This window comes from Bufo bufo, chromosome 4 (genome assembly GCF_905171765.1).
Source record: "Bufo bufo chromosome 4, aBufBuf1.1, whole genome shotgun sequence".
Classification (NCBI taxonomy): domain Eukaryota; kingdom Metazoa; phylum Chordata; class Amphibia; order Anura; family Bufonidae; genus Bufo; species Bufo bufo.
This window is the reverse complement of record NC_053392.1, coordinates 162,844,465-162,869,949: the sequence shown is the minus strand read 5'-3', so window position 1 is coordinate 162,869,949 and position 25,485 is coordinate 162,844,465. Positions and strand designations below refer to the sequence as shown.

General features: G+C 47.2%; 1 protein-coding gene across 2 annotated transcripts in view; it reads right to left on the bottom strand.

The window, feature by feature from the left end:
- Positions 1–25,485, bottom strand: part of ATR (ATR serine/threonine kinase) — a 148,993-nt gene that overhangs the window by 72,514 nt on the left and 50,994 nt on the right. For both annotated transcript variants that reach the window (XM_040428060.1, XM_040428061.1), the window contains 6 exons: positions 25,034–25,219; positions 24,856–24,948; positions 23,104–23,234; positions 22,872–23,015; positions 18,177–18,270; positions 321–446 (listed from right to left, as the gene is read on the bottom strand). In XM_040428060.1, coding sequence (XP_040283994.1) covers positions 321–446; positions 18,177–18,270; positions 22,872–23,015; positions 23,104–23,234; positions 24,856–24,948; positions 25,034–25,219 — 774 coding nt within the window. The remainder of the gene's footprint in view (positions 1–320; positions 447–18,176; positions 18,271–22,871; positions 23,016–23,103; positions 23,235–24,855; positions 24,949–25,033; positions 25,220–25,485) is intronic.

Below are 25,485 nucleotides of genomic sequence, written 5' to 3'. Positions count from 1 at the left end.
CCGGCATTCCGGCAAGTGTTCCGGTATTTTTGGCCGGAGAGAAAAACGCAGCATGCATTATCTCTGTCCTGAAAAGTCAAAAAGACTGAACTGAAGACATCCTGATGCATCCTGAACAGATTGCTCTCTATTCAGAATGCATTAGGATAAAACTGATCAGTTCTTTTCCGGTATTGAGCCCCTAGGACGGAACTCAATGCCGGAAAAAAATAACGCTAGTGTGAAAATACCCTAAGGGGGGGATTACATAACCCTAAAACAAAGTGAAAAAGATGAAACCTACAAAAGCCATATAAACCAATGGTGTGGAGTCCAGATACCTGATTCTTATACAGAGTCTCCTTTAAACTGGTGAGAGCATGAATGCGAACGTCAACATTTTCATGCTGAATGGCTTTTATTGACAACTGCATGGCCGTCTGCAAGTCTGTGCTTTTGGTTGTTTCCTGGAGTTAAAATAAAATCAGTATAAAAAAAAAAAATATTTGAAAAAGCAAAAATAACATACAACTATTAATGGTGAGTATAATACCCCTGTAAAACCAAAACAAGCAATTAGATTTTTTTTAAAATAATGATTCTTAAAGGGGTATTGCAGGACAGGAAAAAAAAAGTCCCAGGGGCTCACATGTTGTAAAAATAACTTCTACTCATCCCCTGCTGCTGCTGTTCCAGCAGTGCCAGAATCCACTTTCGGCTCCTGTCTTGGCATGTCAGAAAATGGCTGGGATTGACACTCAGCCAATAACTGATGAGGCGGGTCATCACTGCAATAAGTGATTTGCCGAGTGACAATCCCGGTCATTTCCTGCAGTGTCGATACTGAAATCGGGAAGTGAAGTGCAGCAAGGATCCTGGCACCGTTGGAGTTGCAGCAGTGGGGGATAGGCAAGGTGGGTATTAGTGCTGTTATTATCTTTTTTTTACAGGCATATGTAGCAAGAGGGAAAATCTTTTTTTTCCATTTCATCCTCCACGACAGCATACCATGAGATGACCCTCCTCCAACCAGGTAGGGACAGGAAGTTTAAAAGTAGGCCCTCCTCCATCTCACCTTCAGTGTCTTCCTGTCCCTCCAGGTGGGGGAGAGGCCATCTCTAATGGCATTTGCTATGGGACCACTCAGGGGGCAGTGCTGGGTGGAGGTGAAGAAAATAAAATCTGCCCACCTGCATGGAGGCAGACGGCAGCCCCAACCCCTAGCTAGGGTACTTGGTGCTGCGGGAGCGGTGCTTCCGGCCCGGCGTCTGTTCTCTCCTTCCTGCAGGCGCGGCAGGAAGGCCCATGCAGCACCGGACATTCAGGGAGTCCCTCCGGTTGAGACATGAAGTTTCCCCTGCCATCCATTAGGTTGGCTATGGCAGGGATCCGCAGGGAAAGCGCCAGGGAGAATCCAACCTGCAGCGGCCACGCTGTGCGCGCGACGTGTGGGCAAAGCTAAAATATTTTAAAAAAGCGCGCCAGACTGAAAAGGAAGCCCAGCTGATCTGAGGTCTGTAAGCAGAAGGGGTATATATTCTGGCGTAATTTCGGCTCACTGCAAGTATGAGAATGACGGATCTGGGAGCTGAAGCCATGGAGACCCCTGTGGGCCCTTCTGCTGTGAGTCTTTTAAGGGGATATGCACTATTCATTATGTACATGGAAACATGTATTTCCCAAGGGAAAACATTTTTTTCCAGGATTTTTTCAAGATCCTGACTAAACAGCATCTCGCCATAGAATGGGATGTTACATAATTTCATATTAGATGACAAATCTCGTGCCCAAGATTTCAGCCAGAGAGCTCTCCTAGCTGAAACGGTTAGTGCTGTAGATCTAGCGGTCAGCCTGACCGACTCAGCAGTGGCATCCGATATAAAATCAACAGCTTTAATGAGTAACGGAAAAGAGTCTTTAAGAGAATCAAAGGGGGTATTATCTTTCAAAAGGGTTTCTAGTTGGCACAACCATTTTTTTAACGATCTGGCTACTGAAGTAGCAGCCAGATTTGGTTATACAATGCCGCCGCCGCCGCATCCCAGGATTTTTTAAGGCATGCTTCCACCTTTTTATCCATGAGATCCTTCAGTGAACCCATATCCTCAAAGGGAAGTGCATTAGAGCTTTTAACTAGCTTTGTAAGGGAAACTTCCACTTTAGGGCATTGGGCTAGTAACGTCTCGTCCTCATCACTAAAGGGGAGTCTACGTCTAATAGTTTTCGGAACAAAAAGTTTCCTATCCGGAACTTTCCATTCATGTTTTATCAAAGCATGCAGGTTTTTGTGATCAGGAAAAACCTTTCTTTTCTTTTGTTCTAAGCTACTAACCATCTCGTCATGTATAGATCTTTGTATCTTTTCGTCTGAAAGATTCATAGTGGTTCTGACAGCTTTAATAAGCTCTCTGGTGTCCTCAGAAGAAAACAAATAGCGTTTAAACTCTGAGTCGGATCCGGATGAATCGTCCGAGTTAACCGACTCTACCTCCGAATCAGAGTCTGAGGATGAGGAGTCAGAAATCACTATTTTGGACAAGAGGAAGAGGGCTCAGAAACTGAAAAACCTTCCAGGGCAGACCGCATTTCTTGTTTAATGACTTCCCTAAGTTCATCCCTAAGGAAAGGAACAATATCTTGCGATGTTACTAGTACACCTAGAACATAATCTGCTTGAGGAAGATTCTGACAATTTAGAAGAGCATACTGCGCATTTCCTTATTTTAGCAGTTGTCTTAGTGCTCATAAGGCTATCTCTATTGATCTACACGCACACTTGGAGAGATAGAGAGAAAAAAAGGGTAGATATGAAAAAAAGAGGAAATTTCCTTTTTGGAAATATAGAAGGGGAAGTTTCTTCCAATCCAAGAAAACTGACAAAAATAAGAATCAGAAGTCTGGAAAAAGTAGAGGGTTTCTGTTCAACACCAAAACCACGGAGTCTTATGCCCAAAATCCAGTGGGGGGGGGGGGTTAAAAGTTTTTTCGGCGAATGGGAAAAAATAACATCAAATTCCTGGGTTTTGGACATAGTAAAATCAGGTTACGGGATTTCCTTCAGACACCACCACCCCCCCCCTTACACTAAATGTATTTCAGATAACTCCAGGTTTAAAAATCCTCTCCTTCAAAATGAGCTACAAAAAGGAATAAGGGAGCTTTTAGATCTACGCGCAATCGCTCCAGTCCCTCAAGACCAAAGGGAAACTGGTTTCTACTGCACAGTTTCTCTCATAAAAAACCCAGTGGAAAATACTGCCTCATAATAAATCTAAAAAAGTCTAATTCATCAAGTATCAGAAATTCAATATGGAAACTATTCCTTCCACAAAAAAAAGGGGGACTTTATGGCGTCTCTAGACCTGAGAGATGCCTATTACCACATTCCAGTCTGTTATGCAGATCAGAAATATTTAAGAATGGCAGTGTTCCTAGGGGGGAGGGGGGTGCTCCATCATTTCCAATTTCAAGTCCTTCCCTTCGGAATAATGTCAGCACCCCGTATGTTCACAAAAGTAATGATCAAGGTTTTCGCCCATTTAAGAAGGCAGAATATTATCATTGATTCGTATTTGGACAATTTGCTAATAATCGGAAACTCTACAGCACTATTGGAACAAAACCTGCTTTTGTCCTGTCAACTACTTTACCAGCTGGGGTGGCTAATAAACTGGGAAAAATCAAATCCAGTTCCCTCTCAGCAGATACAGTTTCTGGGGGTGTTGCTGGATTCCACCAAACAGAAAACTAGAAGTAGAATCCTTAATTTCCAAAGTATCGAGTTTCCAGAAACTCACATTCTGCCCAGTCAGAGAGGCCATGTCCTTACTGGGGTCACTGACGGCGTGCATCTCTGCCGTCAGGTGGGCTCAGTTCAACACCAGCATTTTCCAGGATTGGTTGCTGAAAAGCTGGGACAGGGATCAGAACTCCCCGGAGGCAAATATTGCTATTCCCGGTTGTGTAAAGGACTCCCTGCTTTGGTGGCTGAATCCTATCCACCTACGGAAAGGATTTCCTTGGATCTCCAAAGACCTAGTAGTTGTAACTATGGATGCGAGTCTTTGGGGCTGGAGGGCTCACTGTCTGCAATTCTCTGTTCAAGGTCAGTGGCCTGCCCTTCTGAACGAACTCACCTCAAATCAAAAAGAGCTCTGGGATGTCTGGGAGGCACTAAAAATCTGGTCAGATCTATTGTCGGGCAAAGACGTTCAGATCAGATAACACCTTGGTTGTTGCTTATCTAAATTGATAGGGGGGTACAAGGAGCTGGGCTCCAAGTCAGATATCGGAAAAGATTTTTTTCCTGGGTAGAAACACATCTGAGGTCCCGGTCAGTGGTTCATCTGAAAGAGGAATTTGAACTCAAAAGCGTATTTTCTCAGCAGGGTTCAGTTGCTGTCAGGAGAACGGAGCTTACACCAGAAAGTGTTCCATCAGATTTGCGTGAAATGGGGATTTCCTCAGAAAGATCTGTTCGCGAACCATCTAAACGCAAAACTTCTGAGATTCTTTTCCCTAGAACCAAGAGATGGGAATGTAGGAGTGGATGCCCTCTCACAGACATGGAACTTCTTCCTAGTCTATGCGTTTCCTCCCCTTCTGCTAATTCCAAGGGTGTTGAGGAAAATTTGCGAGGAGAAGGCCCGGGTGATCTTGATTGCTCCTCTGTGGCCAAAAAAGGCCTGGTTTCCGTTACTAAAATCATGTCAGAGAGCAGCCCCTGAGTTCTCCCTTGGAGGAACGATCTTCTGAACCAGGGTCCAGTTTTCCATCCGTATGTGGAAAGCTTACACCTTGCTGCTTGGAATCTAAGAGGTTAACTCTGAAATCTAAAGGTCTTTCAGATTCCGTGATAAATATAATGGCTGCTAGCAGAAAGGAGATCACTTCAAAAATTTACTCTAAAGTTTGGAAGCAATTTTTTTCCTGGTGTTTAGAGTCTAAGTTATCCCCGTCTTTTTCCATCCAGACAGTTTTAGGGTTCCTTCAGGCTGGGTTTAGCAAAGGCCTTCGTCCCAACACTTTGAGAGTCCATATCGCAGCCTTAAGTTCCGTGTTTGATGTTAAAATAGCTGACCATCCGTGGACAATCAGGTTTCTCAGAGGAGCAGACAGACTTCGTCCCACACTAAGACCTATAGTGCCCCCTGAGACCTAAATCTAGTTCTGTCAGGTCTCACAGAATCCCAGTTTGAACCTCTGTCTAAGGCCTCTCTTCATTTGGTTACACTCAAGGCTGTTTTTCTGGTAGCCATCACCTCAGCCCGTAGAGTCAGTGAAATACAGGCTTTAAAAATGATCAAGCCATTTTGCTGGATTTTCCTTGACAAAAGAGTATTCTGCTTGGATACCTCCTTTCTTCCAAAAGTGGTGTCCAAATTCCATACAAAGCAGGAGATCTTCATTCCTTTTTTTGTGAGAATCCTAGATCCTCTGGGGAATGTAGATTTCACTCCCTTGATGTGAGATGGGCAGTACTTCCGTACTTAGAATCTACAGGTCCATTTAGAAAGTGTGATTTCCTTTTTATCCAGTTCCAGGGTGGCAATAAAGGGAAAAAAAGCTACTATTTTCAGATGGGTAAAATCCGCCATCTCTGAGGCATACAAAACTTTGGGGAAAGATCCACCAGGTTTCCTCAAAGCTCACTCTACCACATCAGTGGCAGCTTCATGGGCCAAAAAAGCTGATGCTTCGGTTCAACAAATTTGTAGAGAAGCCACATGGGCGTCTCTGCTAAACCTTTATCAAACACTACAGGGTAGATGTTAGTTCTGGGAAGGATTTAGCCTTCGGCCCAAAAGTTCTGCAGGCTATTGTCCCTCTCTAGTTTACTTTATCTGTTACACCTCATGGTATGCCGTCGTGGAGGATGAATTGGAAAAACTGGGGATTACACTTACCGGTAATTACCTTTTCATGAATCCTGCACGACGGCAGGGGATTTCTCTCCCACCCCCCAAAAAAAATAAAAATAAAAAATATATGTGATTACAGTTACCGGTAATCTTTTTTCCTTGAGCCTATGACACCACAATCACTTTAAAAGGAGGGACCAACCCCCTACACGCCAGTACTATTCCAAGAACTAAGGAAACACAAACATCTCATCACAATAACAACTTTTCTATACACTTCTTTAAAATTTTTTATATATTTATTTTTTTATTAGGGAAGGGAATTAAGTGGGTGCAGTCATAGGCTTAAGGAAAAAAAGATTGATAAGTGTAATCACATATTTCCCACCACGCCTATGAACGCACCCTTGGATCTATAAGCGAGATCAGATTAGGGAGGGACAACTGCCTGAAGGACTTTTCGTCCAAATACTAGACCCTCATTAGAGGGTAATTGAAGCCTGTTATGTTTGAAAAACGTGTGAGGAGAACTCCAGGTGGCAGCTCTACAAATTTGCTCCATGGAGGCAGTGGCTCTTTCTGCCCAGGACGTGGAGACCGCTCTGGTAGAGTGGGCCTCAAATACTGTAGGCGGGGGAACTCCCTTGGAGGAATACGCTAAATGAATAGCCTGTTTTATCCATCTGGCTATAGTCTGGGAGGAAGCGGCCAAACCCCTTCTCTTGCCCTGAAAAAAAAAATAAGCTTAGAGGAAGATCTCCAAGGTGATCTCTAGGTACTGTAATAGGCACCTCCTAACATCTAGACAGTGGAATTCTGACTCTTTCCTATTTTTTGGAGAGGCACAGAATGAAGGTAAGATGATGTCCTGAGAACGATAATAGGAAGAAGACACCTTTGGTAGAAATGAAGGATCTGGCGAAATTATCACTCGATCCTCCAAAATATTTAAATACGGCTTTTCAATAGAAAAGGCTGAAATCTCACTCACCCTCCTAGCTGATGTAATAGCCAGTAAAAAGGCCAATTTTAGTGTTATAGCCTTTATGGAGATCTCCTGAATGGGTTCAAAGGGATCTGACATAAGGGCAGAAAGTACCAGATTTAGATCCCATGGTGGAATTTTTAGTCTATGGACTGGAGCTAACTTTGAAACTGCCGTTATAAATCTTTTTATCCAAGGGTGCTCAGCCAGCTTGAACTCAAAAAGAGCACTTAAGGCTGAAATCTATACCTTTAAAGTACTAGGCCTAAGCTTCCTCCTCCAGCCTTCTTGTAGAAAATCTAACACTAGAGGTAAATCGGGTGCTTCAAGTACATTTACTGGTTTATTTGCGAATATAAAAAAGGCCCTCCAAACACTTAAGTAGATCTTGGACGTGACTTTCTTGCCACTTGCCAATAGAGTGTTGACTACCTCCTCCGATAAACCTTTCTTCCTTAAAATCTGCCTTTCAAAAGCCAGGTAGTCAAATGAAGATTCTCTATCTCTGGGTGAAGGATGGGACCCTGAGCTAGAAGTCCTGGGAAGACTGGAAGAACCCAAGGGGAGGCAACTGACATTCTGCGGAGCCAGGAAAACCAAACCCTCCTGGGCCAGAAGGGAGCTATTATGATGACTAAAGCACTCTCCTCCCTTATCTTCTTTAGGACTCTTGGCAATAATTTCAATCGGGAAAATGCATAAAGAAGTCCCTCTCTCCATGATTGAACTAGAGCAGTGGTGCCCAACCATTTTTTCACACTAGACTTAGTATAAATTTCGCGGGCCGGAACCAGGTAGCTTTGCCAGAAAGAAATGCAAACACTGTGAGGGGGCACGTGTGAGCATTACTACTGTGAAGAGGGCACATATATGGTATAACTACTGTGAGGGGTCACGAGTGAGCATTACTACTGTGAAGAGGGCACATATCTGGGAATAACTACTGTGAAGAGGGCACATATCTGGGCATAACTACTGTGAAGAGGCATGTGATTTATACATGTGTGTAATGTATGTAGTGCAGTATGTGATGATCACACACTGCACTACATACATTACACACATGTATACATCACATACTGCGCTGTCACCTTCTTCTGCAGGTCTGCCTTGATGTCTGGTCTTTAGGCTTCAGTCAGATCCTCCACCGCCATGCTTGCGCCGTGTGCCCGACACGACCAGGAGCTGGCCCTCTCCTCCTTTCATCTCCCGCCGGCTTCTCCTACAGCAGGGCGCTCTATCGCTCCAGTGCCCGCCCAATCTTACCAATCAGGGGCGTAGCTAGAAATGACTGGGCCCCATAGCAAAACATTTTATGGGCCCCCCCTCACGGATCTCCCAACCCCACATACCTATCGGATCTCCCATCCCTTCCAGAGCTCCCACCCAAACACCCCACCAGGACCTCCCACCCAAACATCCCCACACCCCTCCCTAGATACCCCCATAAGTATCATCCACAGATCTCCCCCCTCAGTGTCATCCACAGATCTCCCCCCTCAGTGTCATCCACAGATATCCTCCCCACCCAGAGCCGCTTCCTAGCTAATTTATTCACTGCACTTGCCTCTGTATAATTGAAGAGAAGCGCCGTAATCTCACACAGGCGCACTGGCAGAGGCAAGTGCAGTGAATAAATTAGCTAGGAGGTGGCGCTGGGCGGGGAGATTGCAGGCACAGGCAGCATCGCTTTGATGCCTGTGCCGTTCGCAGAGCACCCTGCGCTGATAAAGTCCTGTTACTGCGCGGGCTGCATGACACGGCTTCGCGGGCCGCATTTGGCCCACGGGCCGCATGACACGGCTTCGCGGGCCGCATTTGGCCCGCGGGCCGTAGGTTGGGCATCACTGAGCTAGAGCATTCACAGCTGTTGGATGCTCTTCTAGAAAAAGAGAAGAACCTCTTTACCTTCCTGTTGACCCTGGTGGCAAAGAGGTCTATTACTGGAAGACCCCATAAGGCAACTATCTTGCTGAATATCTGCTGGTTTAAAGACCACTCCGTGACGAAGATGATGGCGACTTAAGAAGTCTGCTGTTACATTGTCCCTTCCGCTCAGATGTACTGCAGAAATTGACAAAAGAGAATCCTCTGCCAGACAAAAAAAAACTTTTAAACCTTTGAAACTGTTTCTGAGGACTTGAACGATAATCTGTTATAATGAATCTTTCTGGCGGCAACCTCTGAAAATTTATCTTGTAGCCCTCTCTTAGGATGGAAATTATCCATGGACTATTTGATATCTTTTGCCAATGTTCTGCGAAGTGAGAAAGCAGACCTCCCACCGGGGCTCTGGCGTCATTGTGGCTGCTTTTTTGAGGCACTGCTCCGGGAAAAAAGATATCCTTTGGACCTTCTGGTAGTACCTGAAGTTTGCCTAGACACCTCCTTTCTCCTATAACTACCCCTATTAGACTGAGAACGTAAGTTTTTTTTAGGAGATTGCTGACTAGTGGAAGGGAACCCTTTCTGTCTAAAGCCTTCTCAAGCAAATCATCCAAGACAGACCCAAACAAAAATTCACCCTGACATGGAATGGCGCATAGTTTGGCCTTGGAGGTAGAATCTCCCTTCCAATCCTTCAACCAAATGGCTCTACGTGCTGAGATAGATAGGGTGGAAGCTCTAGCAGAAAATTTTAACGAGTCCGTCTACACATCTGCCAGGAAATCAATGGCATTTAAAATAGTAGGAAAGGAAGAAAGCAGTTGCTCTCTAGGGGTTCCCTCCTTTATATGATTCTCTAAATCCTTCACCCAAATTTTTAGGGAGAAGTGGCCGCAATGGCAGGTCTAAAAGCTCCCGCTGTAGCTTCCCAGCTCTTTTTTAAATAAACTTCCGCTCTTCTATTCATGGGGTCCTTTAGGGAACCTGTGTCTTCAAAAGGGAAGAGCGCTTTCTATTAAATTTTGGAAACTGGGGCATCCAGTTTTGGGGCCCTATCCCAACAAGCAGATACTTCCTCATCAAATGGGTATTTACATTAGATGGGAGAGGGAATGAAAATTTTATATCTGGCTTATTCCATTCCTTATTAATAACAGCAGCAATATTTTCATGCACATCAAAGCCCTTCATCTTTCTTGGACCCAGGCCCTCAAACATGGAGTCTCGTACAGATCGTGGTGCTTTATAATCGTCTAACCCCATGGTGGTTCTGACAAATCTGAGCAGAGAGCTAATATTCTCGGCCTGAAAAAGCTGTCTTCCCACTACATGATCAAAGGATTCATCCGATGACAGTCTCTCCCTCTTCCTCCAATCCTGACAGTAATTCTTGATCGCTGGAGGGGGGAATAGAGCCGGTGCAGAGGTGCTGGGGCGACCTTCCAAAAGGCTGTTAACCGACTCCTTCACTTCATCCCGGATCATCTGTTTTAGACTGGTCATAAGAGACGGGGCCTCATCCTCTAATAACTTGCTTACACAGGTTTGACAGATAGGGTTTCCCCCAGCCCGAGGGTAACTTTTTCTTACACATATCACACCCTCTATCTTTAGATCTGGAGACCCTTCTACTCTCCTTGGAGACCTAAACACAGAAAAGGAACCGGAGCGAGAGGAAGAGCCAGAGGTTCAGGCTCTGCAGCGGCTCCCTCAGAAGGCTTACGCCGCCGGGTAAACCCTCCTCATTATTCTATACACTGGGCGCACGCAACTCTCTTGCTCATCGTGGCTGTGGTATCCAACCCTGTCCCTTAGGACAGGAAACAGAACTGGCGTGTAAGGGGTTGGTCCCTCCTTTTAAAAGTGGTTGTGGTTCCTGTTTCCTATCCTGAGGAGGGGGCGGACACTATCCAAGGGTGCTGTCATAGGCGAGGGGGGGAGGAGATTTTTTGTGAAACTCACCTGTAAAATCTTTTTCTCGTCTTTTCTATTGGGGGACACAGACCATGGGGACACAGACCATGGGTCTAGCTTAGGCCATTACTAGGCAGAGACACTATGCAAATAAGAAAAAACAGCTCCTCCTCCACTGGCTATACCCCATGCTCCAACAGGAGGACCTCAGTGCGTGCAAAAGCAGTAGGAGAAGGAGACCAAAACCAAATATCAACAAAGAAAAACAGAACCGAGGAATACCGCCATCGGGCCGTTAACCATAAGGTCCCAATAGAATAGAACCAACCCCTCCTGCAAAAGACAAGAATGGGTAGGAGCTGTGTCCCCCAATGGAAAAGACGAGAAAAAGATTTTACAAGTGAGTTTCACAAAAAATCTCCTTTTTTCGCCCATTCCATTGGGGGACACAGACCATGGGACGTCCTAGAGCAGTCCATGGGGTGGGAAGACCAGCACCTCCAGAGGGAAAATGTCCAACGGTTAAACAGGAACCATAGCCTGCAATACCTTGCGCCCTAGGGCAGCATCAGCCGACGCCAGAGAGTGCAGCTGGTAGAACTTTGTAAAGGTATGTAAGGACAACCAGGTGGCCGCCTTACAAAGCTGAGATGTAGAGGCTCGATTGCACCTAGCCCAGGAGGCCCCCACCGCCCTGGTGGAGTGCGCGGTAACCCCCGCTGGGGGAACCCTACCCCGGGACCGATAGGCCATGGCAATAGTCGACCGAATCCACCGAGCCACAGTGACCTTGGAGGCCGCCAGACCCTTACGAGGCCCCTCGGGAACCACAAAAAGGGAGTCCGAGCGGCGAAATGGGGCAGTAACCGACAGGTACACCCGCAAAGCACGGACAACATCCAGAGAATGGAGAGCGCGCTCCTTGGGGTTCGCCGGGGCGGGGCAAAAGGATGGCAGGACAAAGTCCTCATTCAGGTGGAAGGAGGAGACCACCTTGGGCATAAAAGAAGGGACTGGGCGCAGTACCACCTTATCCTTGTGGAAGACCAAAAAGGGCTCTTTAGAGGAAAGGGCGGCCAGCTCCGATACCCTCCTGATAGAGGTGATGGCCACCAAAAAGACCACCTTCCCGGTGAGAAGACTCAGGGAAATGTCCCTCAGGAGCTCAAAAGGAGCCGCCTGGAGAGAAGACAGAACCAGGTTCAGATCCCAGGGGGGCAGAGGAGGGACATTCTGAGGGACCGAATGCGCCACCCCCTGCAGGAAGGTCCTCACCGGACCTAGCAGAGCCAGAGAGCGCTGAAAGAAAATGGACAGAGCGGAGACCTGACCCTTCAGAGAGCTCAGGGACATTCCCATCTCAAGACCCGACTGGAGAAAGGAGAGGACCACCAGAACGGAGAAATGAAGGGGAAAAACGCCTATCTTCTCGCAAAAGGCAAGAAAGGCCTTCCATGTACCATAGTATATCCGGGAGGAAGCTGGTTTCCTGGCTTTGATCATGGTCTTCACGACAAAGTCCGAGAAGCCCTCTTTTTCAAGATGGTGGTCTCAACAGCCACGCGGTTAAGCGAAGTGGCTGTAAATTCTGGTGGAAGAGAGGTCCTTGAGACAGCAGGTCCTCCCTGAGAGGAAGAGGCCACAGAACGTCCGCCAGCATCCGAGTGACCTCCGAGAACCAGGCGAGGCCAGTCGGGGGCGATGAGAATGGTCGGGATTCCTTCTGCCGCGACCCTGCGTCCACCCCGTACGCCTCCGGATCCCGAGCTCGGGCCAGGAACGTGGGAACCTTGTTGTTGAGCCTGGACGCCATCAAGTCCACGTCCGGGCGGCCCCAACGGCGACAGACGTCCTCGAATACGTCCGGATGCAGAGACCACTCTCCCGGATCCACCCTGTTGCGGCTGAGAAAGTCTGAGGTCCAGTTTTCGACCCCTGGGATGTACACTGCAGACAATATTGGAACGTGAGCCTCCGCCCACTGGAGGATCCTCTTCACCTCCTGCATCACCGGCTGGCTGCGGGTTCCGCCCTGATGATTGATGTAGGCCACGGCTGTGGCATTGTCCGACTGGATTCTTACTGGGAGACCCGCTAGGAGGGGGGGTCCAATGAGACAGAGAGGAAAATTGCTCTGAGCTCCAGTATGTTGATCGGAAGGCGGGCTTCCACCTCTGACCACACCCCCTGAACCATCCGAGCCCGGAGAACGCCGCCCCAACCCAGGAGACTGGCATCAGTGGTGACGACTGTCCAGGAGATTGGGAGGAAGGACTTTCCCGAAGTCAAATTCTGAGGGGACAGCCACCACGGGAGATCCATGCGAACCCGAGGAGGAAGGCGGATCCGTGAGTCCAGACCCCTCGATGTCCTGTCCCAGGACTGCCTGCTGCCGAGTGTGAAACTGGGCAAAAAGGTGACTGCCTCGAAGGAGGCCACCATAAGCCCCAGAACCTGCATGCACTCCCGGATGGAGAGACACGGGAAATGCAGAAGGCGAAACACCGACTCCCGTATCCGTGAGAACTTGCAATCCGGGAGGAACACCCGGGCTGCAGTAGTGTCCATAATCATCCCCAGGAAGGTCACCCTCTGGGAAGGTTGGAGAGAGGACTTCGGGAAGTTGATCAGCCAGCCAAACTGTTGCAGAGTCTGAACAGTGATCCTAACGCTGTCTTCGGCCTGGGGACGAGAGGGAGCCTTTATCAGTATGTTGTCCAGGTAGGGCAGCAGAGATATGCCCCTGTTACGGAGAAGAGCCATGAGCGGCGCCAAGATCTTTGTAAAATACCCGCGGGGCTGTCGCCAGCCCAAAGGGAAGGGCGACGAACTGATAATGACGGTCGCCAATAGCGAAGCGCAGGAACCTGTGGTGAGATTCTGCGATAGGGACATGCAGATAGGCGTCCCGGATGTCCACCGACGCGAGGAACTCCCCTGGAAGAGGAGAAGCAATAACGGAGCGGAGGGATTCCATCCGGAACCTCCGCACCCGCAGGGACTTGTTTAATAGCTTCAGGTCTAGTACCGGACGCACAGATCCCTTCTTCTTTGGCACTACAAAAGAGATTTGAGTAGAAACCTGCCCCCTGTTCTCCAGAGGAACTGGGACAACTACTACCCGGACCAGAAGGGAAGAAACCGCTTGCAAAAGGGCCGAGGGTGGGGGCGCCCCTTCAGGCGGAGGATTGCTTGGGAACCGCGGAACGGGCAGAACTCCCCTTGAATTGTGCCCACGGGCGCCAGGAAGGTTGAGGTTTAAAGGAAGGCTTCTTGCGGGAGTCCTGAGAGCCGCCGGAGGAGGGGGCTGTCGCAGACCTGGAGGAGGAGAAGCGCCGAAAGGACTGGTTTCTAGAGCCAGAGGGGCGAGCTCTGAAGGCGCGCTTGGATCTAGATTGGGGGAGGTGTGTACTCTTGACCCCCGTAGCGTCAGAGATAATCTCATCCAGTTTAGCACCGAAGAGCCTGGAGCCCGCAAAGGGGAGGTTAGTGAGGGAGCGCTTGGAGGAAGCGTCGGCGTCCCAGACCTTCAACCAGACCTCCCTGCGCTGCGTGACCGAGAGGGCCGAAATCCGCGCAAAGAGAGTGCCGAAGTCCAATGAGGCCTCACAGAGGAATGTTGTCGCCTGGGACATCTGGAGAACGAAGATCAGGGTGTCCGCAGAGGCATCCTGCTCCGCGAGGTCCCGATGATGGCGCTGCAACCACACCGAAAGCGCCCTGGCTACCCAGGCCGAGGCGAACGCGGGCCACAGACCTGTGCCCACCAGAGTGAAGATGGCTTTGGAAAGAGAGTCCAAACGCCTGTCAACGGAGTCCTGTAGGAAGGACCCGTCCAGGACTGCTATTGCCGTATTCTTAGCCAATCTGGCCACCGGCGGGTCGACCTTAGGAGGAGAAGACCACTGCTGCACATTATCTGCCGGGAAAGGATAAAGAGTATCCATGCGCCTTGTGGCAGAAAAACGGTGATTAGGGCGTTCCCAAGCCTTAAAAAGGACCTTGGCGAACTCGCCATGAATGGGTAATGTGACTGCCTCTGGTTTTCTGGAGTGGAACAGGGGGAATTCCTGGCTACTAGTAGAAGGAGGTTCCCACTGGATGTCAAAGGTGTCACGGACCGCCGTGACCAAGTCTGCCACCATGGTGGAGAGCTTAGGCGAGGGTTCTGGCTCTGTGTCCTCGTCCGAGCCTGACCTTTCCCCTTCAGACCTGTAGTCCCTGCGAGGGGGAGAGGCTGAACACGCCTCCAGGCGAGGGGGGAGGGGGGAAGCAGATTCATTTGAGGAGGGATGCTGCTGCGTACGCTGCCTCTTAACGGTAGAGTGTCCTCTGTGGGGGGCACCGGGAGGTGGAGCGGTGCTAACCACAGGATCAGTGGCCGCCATGCGTTCCATAAAGGCCAAGTCCGCGGCCGCCCTAGATATGGCAGAGGCCCAGGAGGGCTCCGCGGGCTCCGAAGGGGCGGTGGAGGGACTGGGCTGGATTGGTGGAGGGGGAGGAGGAGGATGATCCTGTCCTGAGGCAAGGCAAGAGTCACAGGATCCTGTAACCGATAGTGGCAGGCAGCATACCTTACAGGATCCCAGTGGGACCTGAGTTGCCGCTTTAGATTTTTGGGGGGCCCCAGGTCTAGGCATGATGGCGACAATCCCGGAGTCAGGGTCTCCAAGCTTTGCAGAACGCTACAGTCCTATCGTGACCTGTTAGGAGCTGGAGGAGCAGCCAAGAGTGGAGAAGCGCTGAGGCAAAGCGGAAGCGCCAGAACAGACGCGATAGGCTCCGCCCCCAGTCGCATCACAGATCGCGCGAAACCCGCTTGCGAAATATGAAAAAAGGCAGACCCCGGTTCCGAAAATGGTGTCCACCGCCAGGATGAAGGGGTTAAAAAAGCGCTCCGCGCAAACGGGAAAAGGCGCAGCAGCAAGGCGCTGCGACTAATCACAGCCCCAAGAAGGAACCCCTCCTCCCTCTCAATCCAGCAGGCCCACCCTGATCCACAGGTAAGCCCTAAAGAACCGTGTCACACAGCTAGTACGGGGGGAGGGGGAGATTGCAGGAGAGCCGTTGTACTTATCTGAGTCCTGCAGTCTTCACCCTCTGTTCCGGACTAGCGGGGTCACCTCTTCAGTCATCTGGCACAAGGAGTGGCAGTGATCTGGAAAGAGGGCAGGACTAGGTGACCCCGGATCTGGTAGGCCACCGGAGCTGCAGGTCGAGCCCGGTTCCACTTATCTTCTAGGGGTAAGGGGAGGTAGCCGGGGACGTCCATTCGACCCCGGCGCTCGCTTCCCTGAGAGACCAGGGACGCACCATGCGACCCTGCGTCCGCTATTGAGAAAAAAAAAAAAACTGGAGAAGAGAAAAACTACAGGGACAACCCTGCAGGAGCACGAGTGTCACCTCCTCATCCGACACTAAGCTAAAACTGAGGTCCTCCTGTTGGAGCATGGGGGTATAGCCAGTGGAGGAGGAGGAGCTGTTTTTTCTTATTTGCATAGTGTCTCCTCCTAGTAATGGCCTAAGCTATACCCATTGTCTGTGTCCCCATGGTCTGTGTCCCCAATGGAATGGAAATAAAATTATATATACACTGCTCAAAAAAATAAAGGGAACACTTAAACAACACAATGTAACTCCAAGTCAATCACACTTCTGTGAAATCAAACTGTCCACTTAGGAAGCAACACTGAGTGACAATCAATTTCACATGCTGTTGTGCAAATGGGATAGACAACAGGTGGAAATTATAGGCAATTAGCAAGACACCCCCAATAAAGGAGTGATTCTGCAGGTGGTAACCACAGACCACTTCTCAGTTCCTATGCTTCCTGGCTGATGTTTTGGTCACTTTTGAATGCTGGCGGTGCTTTCACTCTAGTGGTAGCATGAGACGGAGTCTACAACCCACACAAGTGGCTCAGGTAGTGCAGCTTATCCAGGATGGCACATCAATGCGAGCTGTGGCAAGAAGGTTTGCTGTGTCTGTCAGCATAGTGTCCAGAGCATGGAGGCGCTACCAGGAGGAAGGCCAGTACATCAGGAGACGTGGAGGAGGCCGTAGGAGGGCAACAACCCAGCAACAGGACCGCTACTTCCGCCTTTGTGCAAGGAGGAACAGGAGGAGCACTGCCAGAGCCCTGCAAAATGACCTCCAGCAGGCCACAAATGTGCATGTGTCGGCTAAAACGGTCAGAAACAGACTCCATGAGGGTGATATGAGGGCCCGACGTCCACAGGTGGAGGTTGTGCTTACAACCCAACACCGTGCAGGACATTTGGCATTTGCCAGAGAACACCAAGATTGGCAAATTTGCCACTGGCACCCTGTGCTCTTCACAGATGAAAGCAGGTTCACACTGAGCACATGTGACAGACGTGACAGAGTCTGGAGACGCCATGGAGAACGTTCTGCTGCCTGCAATATCCTCCAGCATGACCGGTTTGGCATTGGGTCAGTAATGGTGTGGGGTGGCATTTCTTTGGAGGGCCGCACAGCCCTCCATGTGCTCGCAAGAGGTAGCCTGACTGCCATTAGGTACCGAGATGAGATCCTCAGACCCCTTGTGCTGGTGCGGTTGGCCTTGGGTTCCTCCTAATGCAAGACAATGATAGACCTCATGTGGCTGGAGTGTGTCAGCAGTTCCTGCAAGACGAAGGCATTGATGCTATGGACTGGCCCGCCCGTTCCCCAGACCTGAATCCAATTGAGCACATCTGGGACATCATGTCTCACTCTGTCCACCAAAGACTGTCCAGGAGTTGGCAGATGCTTTAGTCCAGGTCTGGGAGGAGATCCCTCAGGAGACCGTCCGCCACCTCATCAGGAGCATGCACAGGCGTTGTAGGGAGGTCATACAGGCACGTGGAGGCCACACACACTACTGAGCCTCATTTTGACTTGTTTTAAGGACATTACATCAAAGTTGGATCAGCCTGTAGTGTGTTTTTCCACTTTAATTTTGAGGGTGACTCCAAATCCAGACCTCCATGGGTTGAAAAATTGGATTTCCATTTTTTTTTATTTTTGTGTGATTTTGTTGTCAGCACATTCAACTATGTAAAGAACAAAGTATTTCAGAAGAATATTTAATTAACTCAGATCTAGGATGTGTTATTTTTGTGTTCACCTTATTTTTTATATATATATATATATATATATATATATATATATATATATATATATATATATATATATATATATATATAAATAATGTAGGTATGATATTATACATGCTTGTTCATAAAAGTTTGGTTATGGGGTAAATGATAAGGCTCTCTAGGCTTCGGTCCAGAAACACACTGAAGGCGAGATGGAGGAGGGCCTAATTTTAAAACTTCCTGTCCCTACCTGGTTGGAGGAGGGTCATCTCATGGTATGCTGTTGTGGAGGATTCATGAAAAGGAAATTACTGGTAAGTGTAATACAGTTTTTTTTGTGCTGAATACCCCTTTAATATAAATGTGCAGTCTCTATATGTTATAGATGATAGGCCCCTTAAACAGTAATATTTTAAAAACATCTCCCTGAAATAAAGTTTCAAACCTACTTTTCTGTATTCTTGGAGAACCTTAAATATCTGCTTGAGTTCTGGATGGTCGGGCAGGAAATATATTTCATGGAGAAAGTCTTGAACTGCATCTCTAATAAAAAAATAATAGTGAATTTACTTTTACAAAAGCGACATATCAGCAGAAAAAAAAAATGGAATAAATGCATATTGTTTAATAAAGTAAACCTCAAAAGGGGCTACTCCACAAAACATATCACTATGCAACGAATAGGGAACTGAAAACGAAGAATTATTACACGATACATGCAATAAAAATATTGATAGTTCTCTTTTTGATATTCCTCTCTGGCAGTGCCCACTGTTCTTTCTCCTGTAGCCAAAATTTTACTCCACCTCTTGCATTCAGTGGCGGACCAACATGTTTAGTATTGTAAGTCTCAATAAGAAAGTTACCAGCTCACTGAGGGCAGGCCTTCGCACATACTTCAGCAGATCCCGCTCTGACTTAGAGCCCAAACACAGCAAAAGGAAAAGATGATCCAGCATGGTATAAAAAGCACTTAGGGGGAGATTTATCAAAGCTGCTGTAAAGGAACACAGCAACCAATCAGATTCCACCTTTCATTATCCAAAGGAGCTGCCTAAAATGAAAGGTGGAATCTGATTAGTTGCTATGGGCAACTACAGTTGTGTTCAAAATTATTCAACCGCCACTGAAATTGAGTGTTTTGGCCAGTTTAACATTGATTTTGATCATTTCAGTCATCTTGTTTACAATTAAATCAAAGAGGCACTTGTAAGGTCAGACAAATATAACATAACATTTATAATGAAATAACCACAAATGTCTTTTCTGTGCTCACATTATTATCAGTTTTATTCAACCCCCAAGTGACATTCAATCTTAGTACTTAGTACAACATCCTTTTCCAGTTATAACAGCTTTTAAACGTGAAGCATAGCTTGACACAAGTGTCTTGCAGCGATCTACGGGTATCTTCGCCCATTCTTCATGGGCAAAAGCCTCCAGTTCAGTCACATTCTTAGGCTTGCGCGCTGCAACTGCTTTCTTTAAGTCCCACCAGAGGTTCTCAATCGGATTTAAGTCTGGTGACTGCGATGGCCACTTTAAAATGTTCCAGCCTTTAATCTGCAACCATGCTCTAGTGGACTTGGAGGTATGCTTGGGATCATTGTCCTGTTGAAAGGTCCAACGTCTCCCAAGCCTCAGGTTTGTGACGGACTGCATCACATTTTCATCCAATATCTCCTGGTACTGAAGAGAATTCATGGTACCTTGCACACGCTGAAGCTTCCCTGTACCTGTAGAAGCAAAACAGCCCCAAAACATGATTGACCCCCCACCATGCTTCACAGTAGGCAAGGTGTTCTTTTCTTCATAGGCCTTGTTCTTCCTCCTCCAAACATAACGTTGATCCATGGGCCCAAACAGTTCTAATTTTGTTTCATCAGTCCACAGAACACTATCCCAAAACTTTTGTGGTTTGTCCACATGACTTTTGGCATACTGCAGTCGACTCTTCTTATTCTTTAGAGACAGCAAGGGAGTTCTGGCATGGAGGCCTTCATTACGCAGTGTGCACCTTATTGTCTGAGCTGAAACTTCAGTACCCACATCTGACAAATCTTTTTTCAGTTCCTCAGCAGTCACTCTGGACTTTTCTCCACTTTGCGCTTCAGGTAGCGCACAGCAGTCGAAGTCAGCATCTTCTTTCTGCCACGACCAGGTAGCGTTTCAACAGAGCCCTTTGCCTTGAATTTGCGAATGATGCTTCCTATGGTGTCTCTTGGTATGTTTAACATCTTTGCAATCTTCTTATAGCCATTGCCCTTCCTGTGAAGAGAAATCACCTCTTCTCTTGTCTTCCTGGACCATTCTCTTGACTTCACCATGTTTGTAAACACACCAGTAAATGTCTAGAAGGAGCTGAGTATCACAGTCCTTTTAAATCTGCCTAATTGGTGCTTATTATGCTTGATTGCTGCTCCTTGACATCCACAGGTGTTTTTAATACCTGATCAAAAACACTTGAATGAACCTCTGTTCTTAAGAGTGGTAGTCTTTAAGGGGTTGAATAATTGTGTCAATGAAGAAATCACAAAAAAAACATTTAATACTGTATTACAAAAACAATTGATGTCATTTTAGTTGCATTTGGTTCTTTAAAAAGTCCTTGTAAGATTTCATTCTGAACACAATTACAAATGTACACTAAATTCCCTAAAACCCTTTACAGCATTGGGGGTTAAATAATTTTGAACACAACTGTAAGCCAGTTTGCTTTACACCAGTTTGATAAATCTCCCCCATAGTTTTTAATAAAGAAACTAAAGACTGGCAATTATTTTGATATTTGAGGGATAACCCCTTTAAGAGTTATGTGGCCTACATTAATTGTAAAGAGCCCCATTTTCACGCAGCCCCATTCACTTCTATGGAGCCAGGGCTGTGTGAAAAACGCAGAATATAGAACATGCTGCGATTTTCACGCAACGCAGAACTGATGCGTGAAAAACAACGCTCATGTACACAGACCCATTGAAATGAATGGGTCAGGATTCAGTGCGGGTGCTATGCGTTCACGTCACGCATTGTACCCGTGCAGAAAACTCGCTCGTGTGAAAGGGGCCTTAGAAAGTATACTCAAAGTTCTATCTGCCTATGTCCACCTTTTGCAAAGAACATAAATTAGTATGTAAATAACATTTTTTTTAATTAAAAAAGTTGTTCGGTTCCTGATACTGATGACCTATCATCAGATCGGCAGGGCTCCGACTCCCGACACCCCCACCAATCAGCTGTTTTTAAAATAACGCAGTGCTTGTAGGAGCACAGAATTGTCTTTTACCTTCTCGCCGTCAACACTTCAGTGGCGGATCAGTGTAATTACAGCACCGTCCCATACACTTGAATGCGATGGAGTAGTTTTAGTTACACTCCTCCTGAGAAATGGTCCTCAGTATGAGAAAACTGGACAACCCCATTATAGGGGATATCCCATTTCTGAAACAGCCCCCCATGTGCCAGGCCCCTCACAGGTGATATACTTACCCCGCTCCCAGCGCCGCTCCAGGTCCCCGCACCGCTGCTTCTCCCTGTACACGGATGAAAACATTCGTGGTCGGGGAAAGCAGCCAATGGCAGAAGTGGACGAGCCTCCCAAGCGTCATCCACGATGCTAGCGAAGCTCCCCCCCACGATAATGATATTAAGACATTTATCGCGATAGCGATATATATCGCGATAAATACCCATTTAGAAGAAAAAAACACTTGGGGCCACAAGGAGACATTACACTGTATGGAGGCAGCCACAAGGAGACGTTATACTGTATGGGGGCAGCCACAAGGAGACGTTATACTGTATGGGGGAAGCCACAAGGAGACGTTATACTGTATGGGGGCAGCCAAAAGGAGACGTTACACTGTATGGGGGCAGCCACAAGGAGACGTTATACTGTATGGGGGAAGCCACAAGGAGACATACTGTATGGGGGCAGCTACAAGGAGACGTTATACTGTATGGGGGGGCCACAAGGAGACGTTATACTGTATGGGGGGCCACAAGGAGACGTTATACTGTATGGGGGCAGCTACAAGGAGACGTTATACTGTATGGGGCAGCCACAAGGAGACGTTATACTGTATGGGGGGGCCACAAGGAGACGTTATACTGTATGGGGGCCACAAGGAGACGTTATACTGTATGGGGACCACAAGGAGACATTATATACTGCATGGGCAGGCAGTGGGCCACAAGAGTCACTATACTGCATGGGGCCACCAGGAGACATGATACTGTCTGGACTCAGGAACTATACTGTAAGGGGGCCACAAGGTGACATTATACTGCAATTTGTAACCCCTCCGCCATCAGTATAATAATGTCTTGTGGCCCCCATACAGTAATGTCATCTTGTTGCTCCTGTATGGATGCCAATACCATGTGCAGTGCAGCTTGCAGGCAGGGCCAGGGCCGCAGAAGACGGACAGTACAACCTTTATTTCTGACACCTGGGCCGTTAGGGTCTCTCACTCCTCTTCCCCCACCTTGGCTTGGACACGGATTGCTGAATGACTTTGCACGCTTCGCTCCTGTGCTCGGCCAGTGGGCGGAGACTTGAATATGGGAGTGGGGAGGAGCCGGGGTCGGCCGCTGCAGGAAGTAATGTGTACGGTACGCATATGCACGACGCAGGGACGGGCTGACACAGATTTAGGAGCGGTCAGCACGCATCCGACCGCTCCTATAACGTCACCAAATACTGCGGTTATTTGGAAACGGGGATATCGCAGTTTCTTAATACCGCGGTATATCGTGGACACCGGTTTACCGCTCAACCCTACCTGTGAGGCACCCGGCACATGCGGGGGCTGTTTCAGAAATTGGATAACCCTTTTAAGGTTATAAACTTTTATCTTGTTTTACGTTTCATGATGTTTTCTTTACCATTTACATCAAAAGCTACACAAAGTTACAACACAGCAATAAGGTTCCACGTCCTACAGCATAAGCAGAGCTGAGGGAAACCAGAAGAAGTAGCAACACAGCTATAAAGCAAAGGAGAAAGCACCATGAAAACCAAATTGAAAAAACTAAAAACAAAAAACAAAGAATGATGCATTATGCTTTAAAGTATGGACTCTGCTTACATGGATATACTGCGCCTACATGAAAGCACTGCAATAGCTGATGTAGCCTCAACTTACCTGTTCTCCACAATAAGATAATGAAAAATGGCCACAGTTTCTTTAGGTTGAATATGTAAGAGGGGCAATAAGGCAACTATTACATGGCTGAGAAGAGAGCCCAAGTATGCCTGATCCAGACATCGCACAAACAAGTCCCATGATCTAAAACAGACCATAAAAAACATATAATACAGCTGGTTATGCTCATAAGCTTTAGTAAACGAGACACAGAAGAAACATGACATACTACCTGCAACACAGCTCTGGAAAATCGTCCTTATATCGGAGCCCAGTCCTCAGGGTTGTCATTATCTTTACTCTTACTGAACTGATGTGCTTTGGTCCCATGAGTTTCATCAGAGAAACCAAGCTGTTCAAGGCCTGAGAATAACAAAAAACGGTCTGCTCATAATCTGAATAATTCCATGCACCCGTATACTAAGGCTGGTTGATTTGCCTCATATTTGAAATGTGCACAGAAATTGCTAATTTTTCAAAGAATTTAGAATAGGATGGACATGCTTTAGTGCAGGGTGCTGAACCTTTGAAATCCACTCTCAATTAGGTCCCTGAAGCCAAGATATTGCGGTGTACTCTTAAAGGGGTTCTCTGAGCTTATAAAAGAACAGGTCTGTCTCTGACTCTTCGCTAGAAGTAGTTTTTCCGTATTTCCAATATTGTGCCCAACACTGTGAGGCACCTTTATTTTGCTCCTGCAGGACTTACCAATGTGAAGGAATAGTTTTTATAATTCCTCGCCTCTGCTTCTGTTTCCAGCTCAATGTTTGTCCCTCTATTACAAGGTAGTGCTGCAATTACTGCGCTGCTATTATTTTGCTCATTGCCTCTGTTATCTGCTGCACAGCAGGTGATACAGGGAACAAGGGGTGAAAGTAGGGAGCATTGGAAACACAAGACATAACATATATAAGGTCTAATACTACAAATGTTCTGAGTACAGGACAGGCCATATGACTGCTAACAGACACTACATTAGTGATACACAATACTACATTTAAACCATTTGCACATCATTTTTTAAGATCATCTGGAAGAATATATATGCTGTACTGTCTTAGTGAAGAGCACTTAATTTTTTCTGTAACTATATACCATATTTCTCGCCAGATAAGATGCAAGTGCCCATAAGATACACCTCATCAAACTTTAGATCAGAACCCTAATGTGAATCAATCCCCAGCTCAGACTCTCAATATTAGGCCTCTTGTCCACGACCGTATGCCCTCCGAGATATACGGTCCGTGAGCGGGTCATATGTCCTGGAGCGGCATTGATCGTGTGCACGGTAGCACACAGCATCATAGATTACAATGATGCTGTGCATGACGGGCCGCCCGTGGGGCTATTATCCTGCAACTCATAAGATCATATGAGTGCGAGACAATAGCCCCACGGGCGGCCCAAAGTCCACAGCGTCACTGTAATCTATGATGCTGTGTACTCCCGTGCGCACGATCAATGCCGCTCCGGGACATATGGCCCGCTCACGGACCGTACATCTTGGAGGGCATACGGTCGTGGGCAAGAGGCCTTAATCAGACCTCAGTTCAGACCGCAATGTAATTAGACCACAGCTCAGACCCCCAAACAGATCTCAGATCAGACCTCCAATGTTAATCAGACTGCAGCTCAATCCCCCCCCCCCCCCCCCCAAAAAAAGACTTCAGTCCAGACCCCCAATGTTAATCAGACCTCAGATCAGACAAAAATAAATAAATCAACTGACATTTTTCCTCCACTTCAAAAGTAGGTGAAAAATACGGTATATTATATGAAGTATCACACACATGCTAGACTGCTTTTAAGGACTCCTCCTGACCAGGTTAGTGGCTGCAGACTATGTACCACCATAATCACAATTAGTGGAGGTCCCAGAGATGGTCTCCCTGATGATGTAACATTTACTAGTTTATCCTGTAGATAAGTAGCAATTGTATTTTTTTGTGAGAAAACACATACGGTATACAAGAAAATGGCTTACCATCTTTTTGTCCTCAATGCCAATACTGGAACTCAATAAAAGCATATTAAAAAAAGCCAGAATTCCTAGTAGCTTGGGTTGTAGATAATCAGCCTGGGAAATAATGCAGCTTTTAGTGTCTGACAGGTACTTCTCATTTTTCAGAATGTTGTATTGCTGGACTCTAGTATTAGCTCACCATAGTCTCAGGTTTAGTAATGTTTCTGGGGCCCTGGTAAGGATCATCACTGGATGCAAAGGAAGCCAAAATGGACAGTCCATTGAACACCTGCTGGTAATGCTCCCCAAGCCGCAGCAGCAACTCATTGTGCAGGCCCTGGTAATCCTGTCTAAGCAAACTGCCAAGCTCGATTTCTGTCTCATTCTGTGTGGGCAAGAATTAACAAAACTGTAAAAGGAAACATGAACATTGATACATTTCAGTCATTGTTTTTAGATTTGATCCTCGGAAGAGTGCGCTGAAATCGATTAAATCATAGAGCAAAAGGAAATGGGCAAAATCCACGTGCAGTGAAGTTTGCAAGAAGACAAACTAAACTCTGTCAGGTTGAGAATACACATGTAGTGTCCTACTTGCCCAAATTCCACCACTCTCCTTAGATACCTATGGAGAGAGCAACAAAATTCATG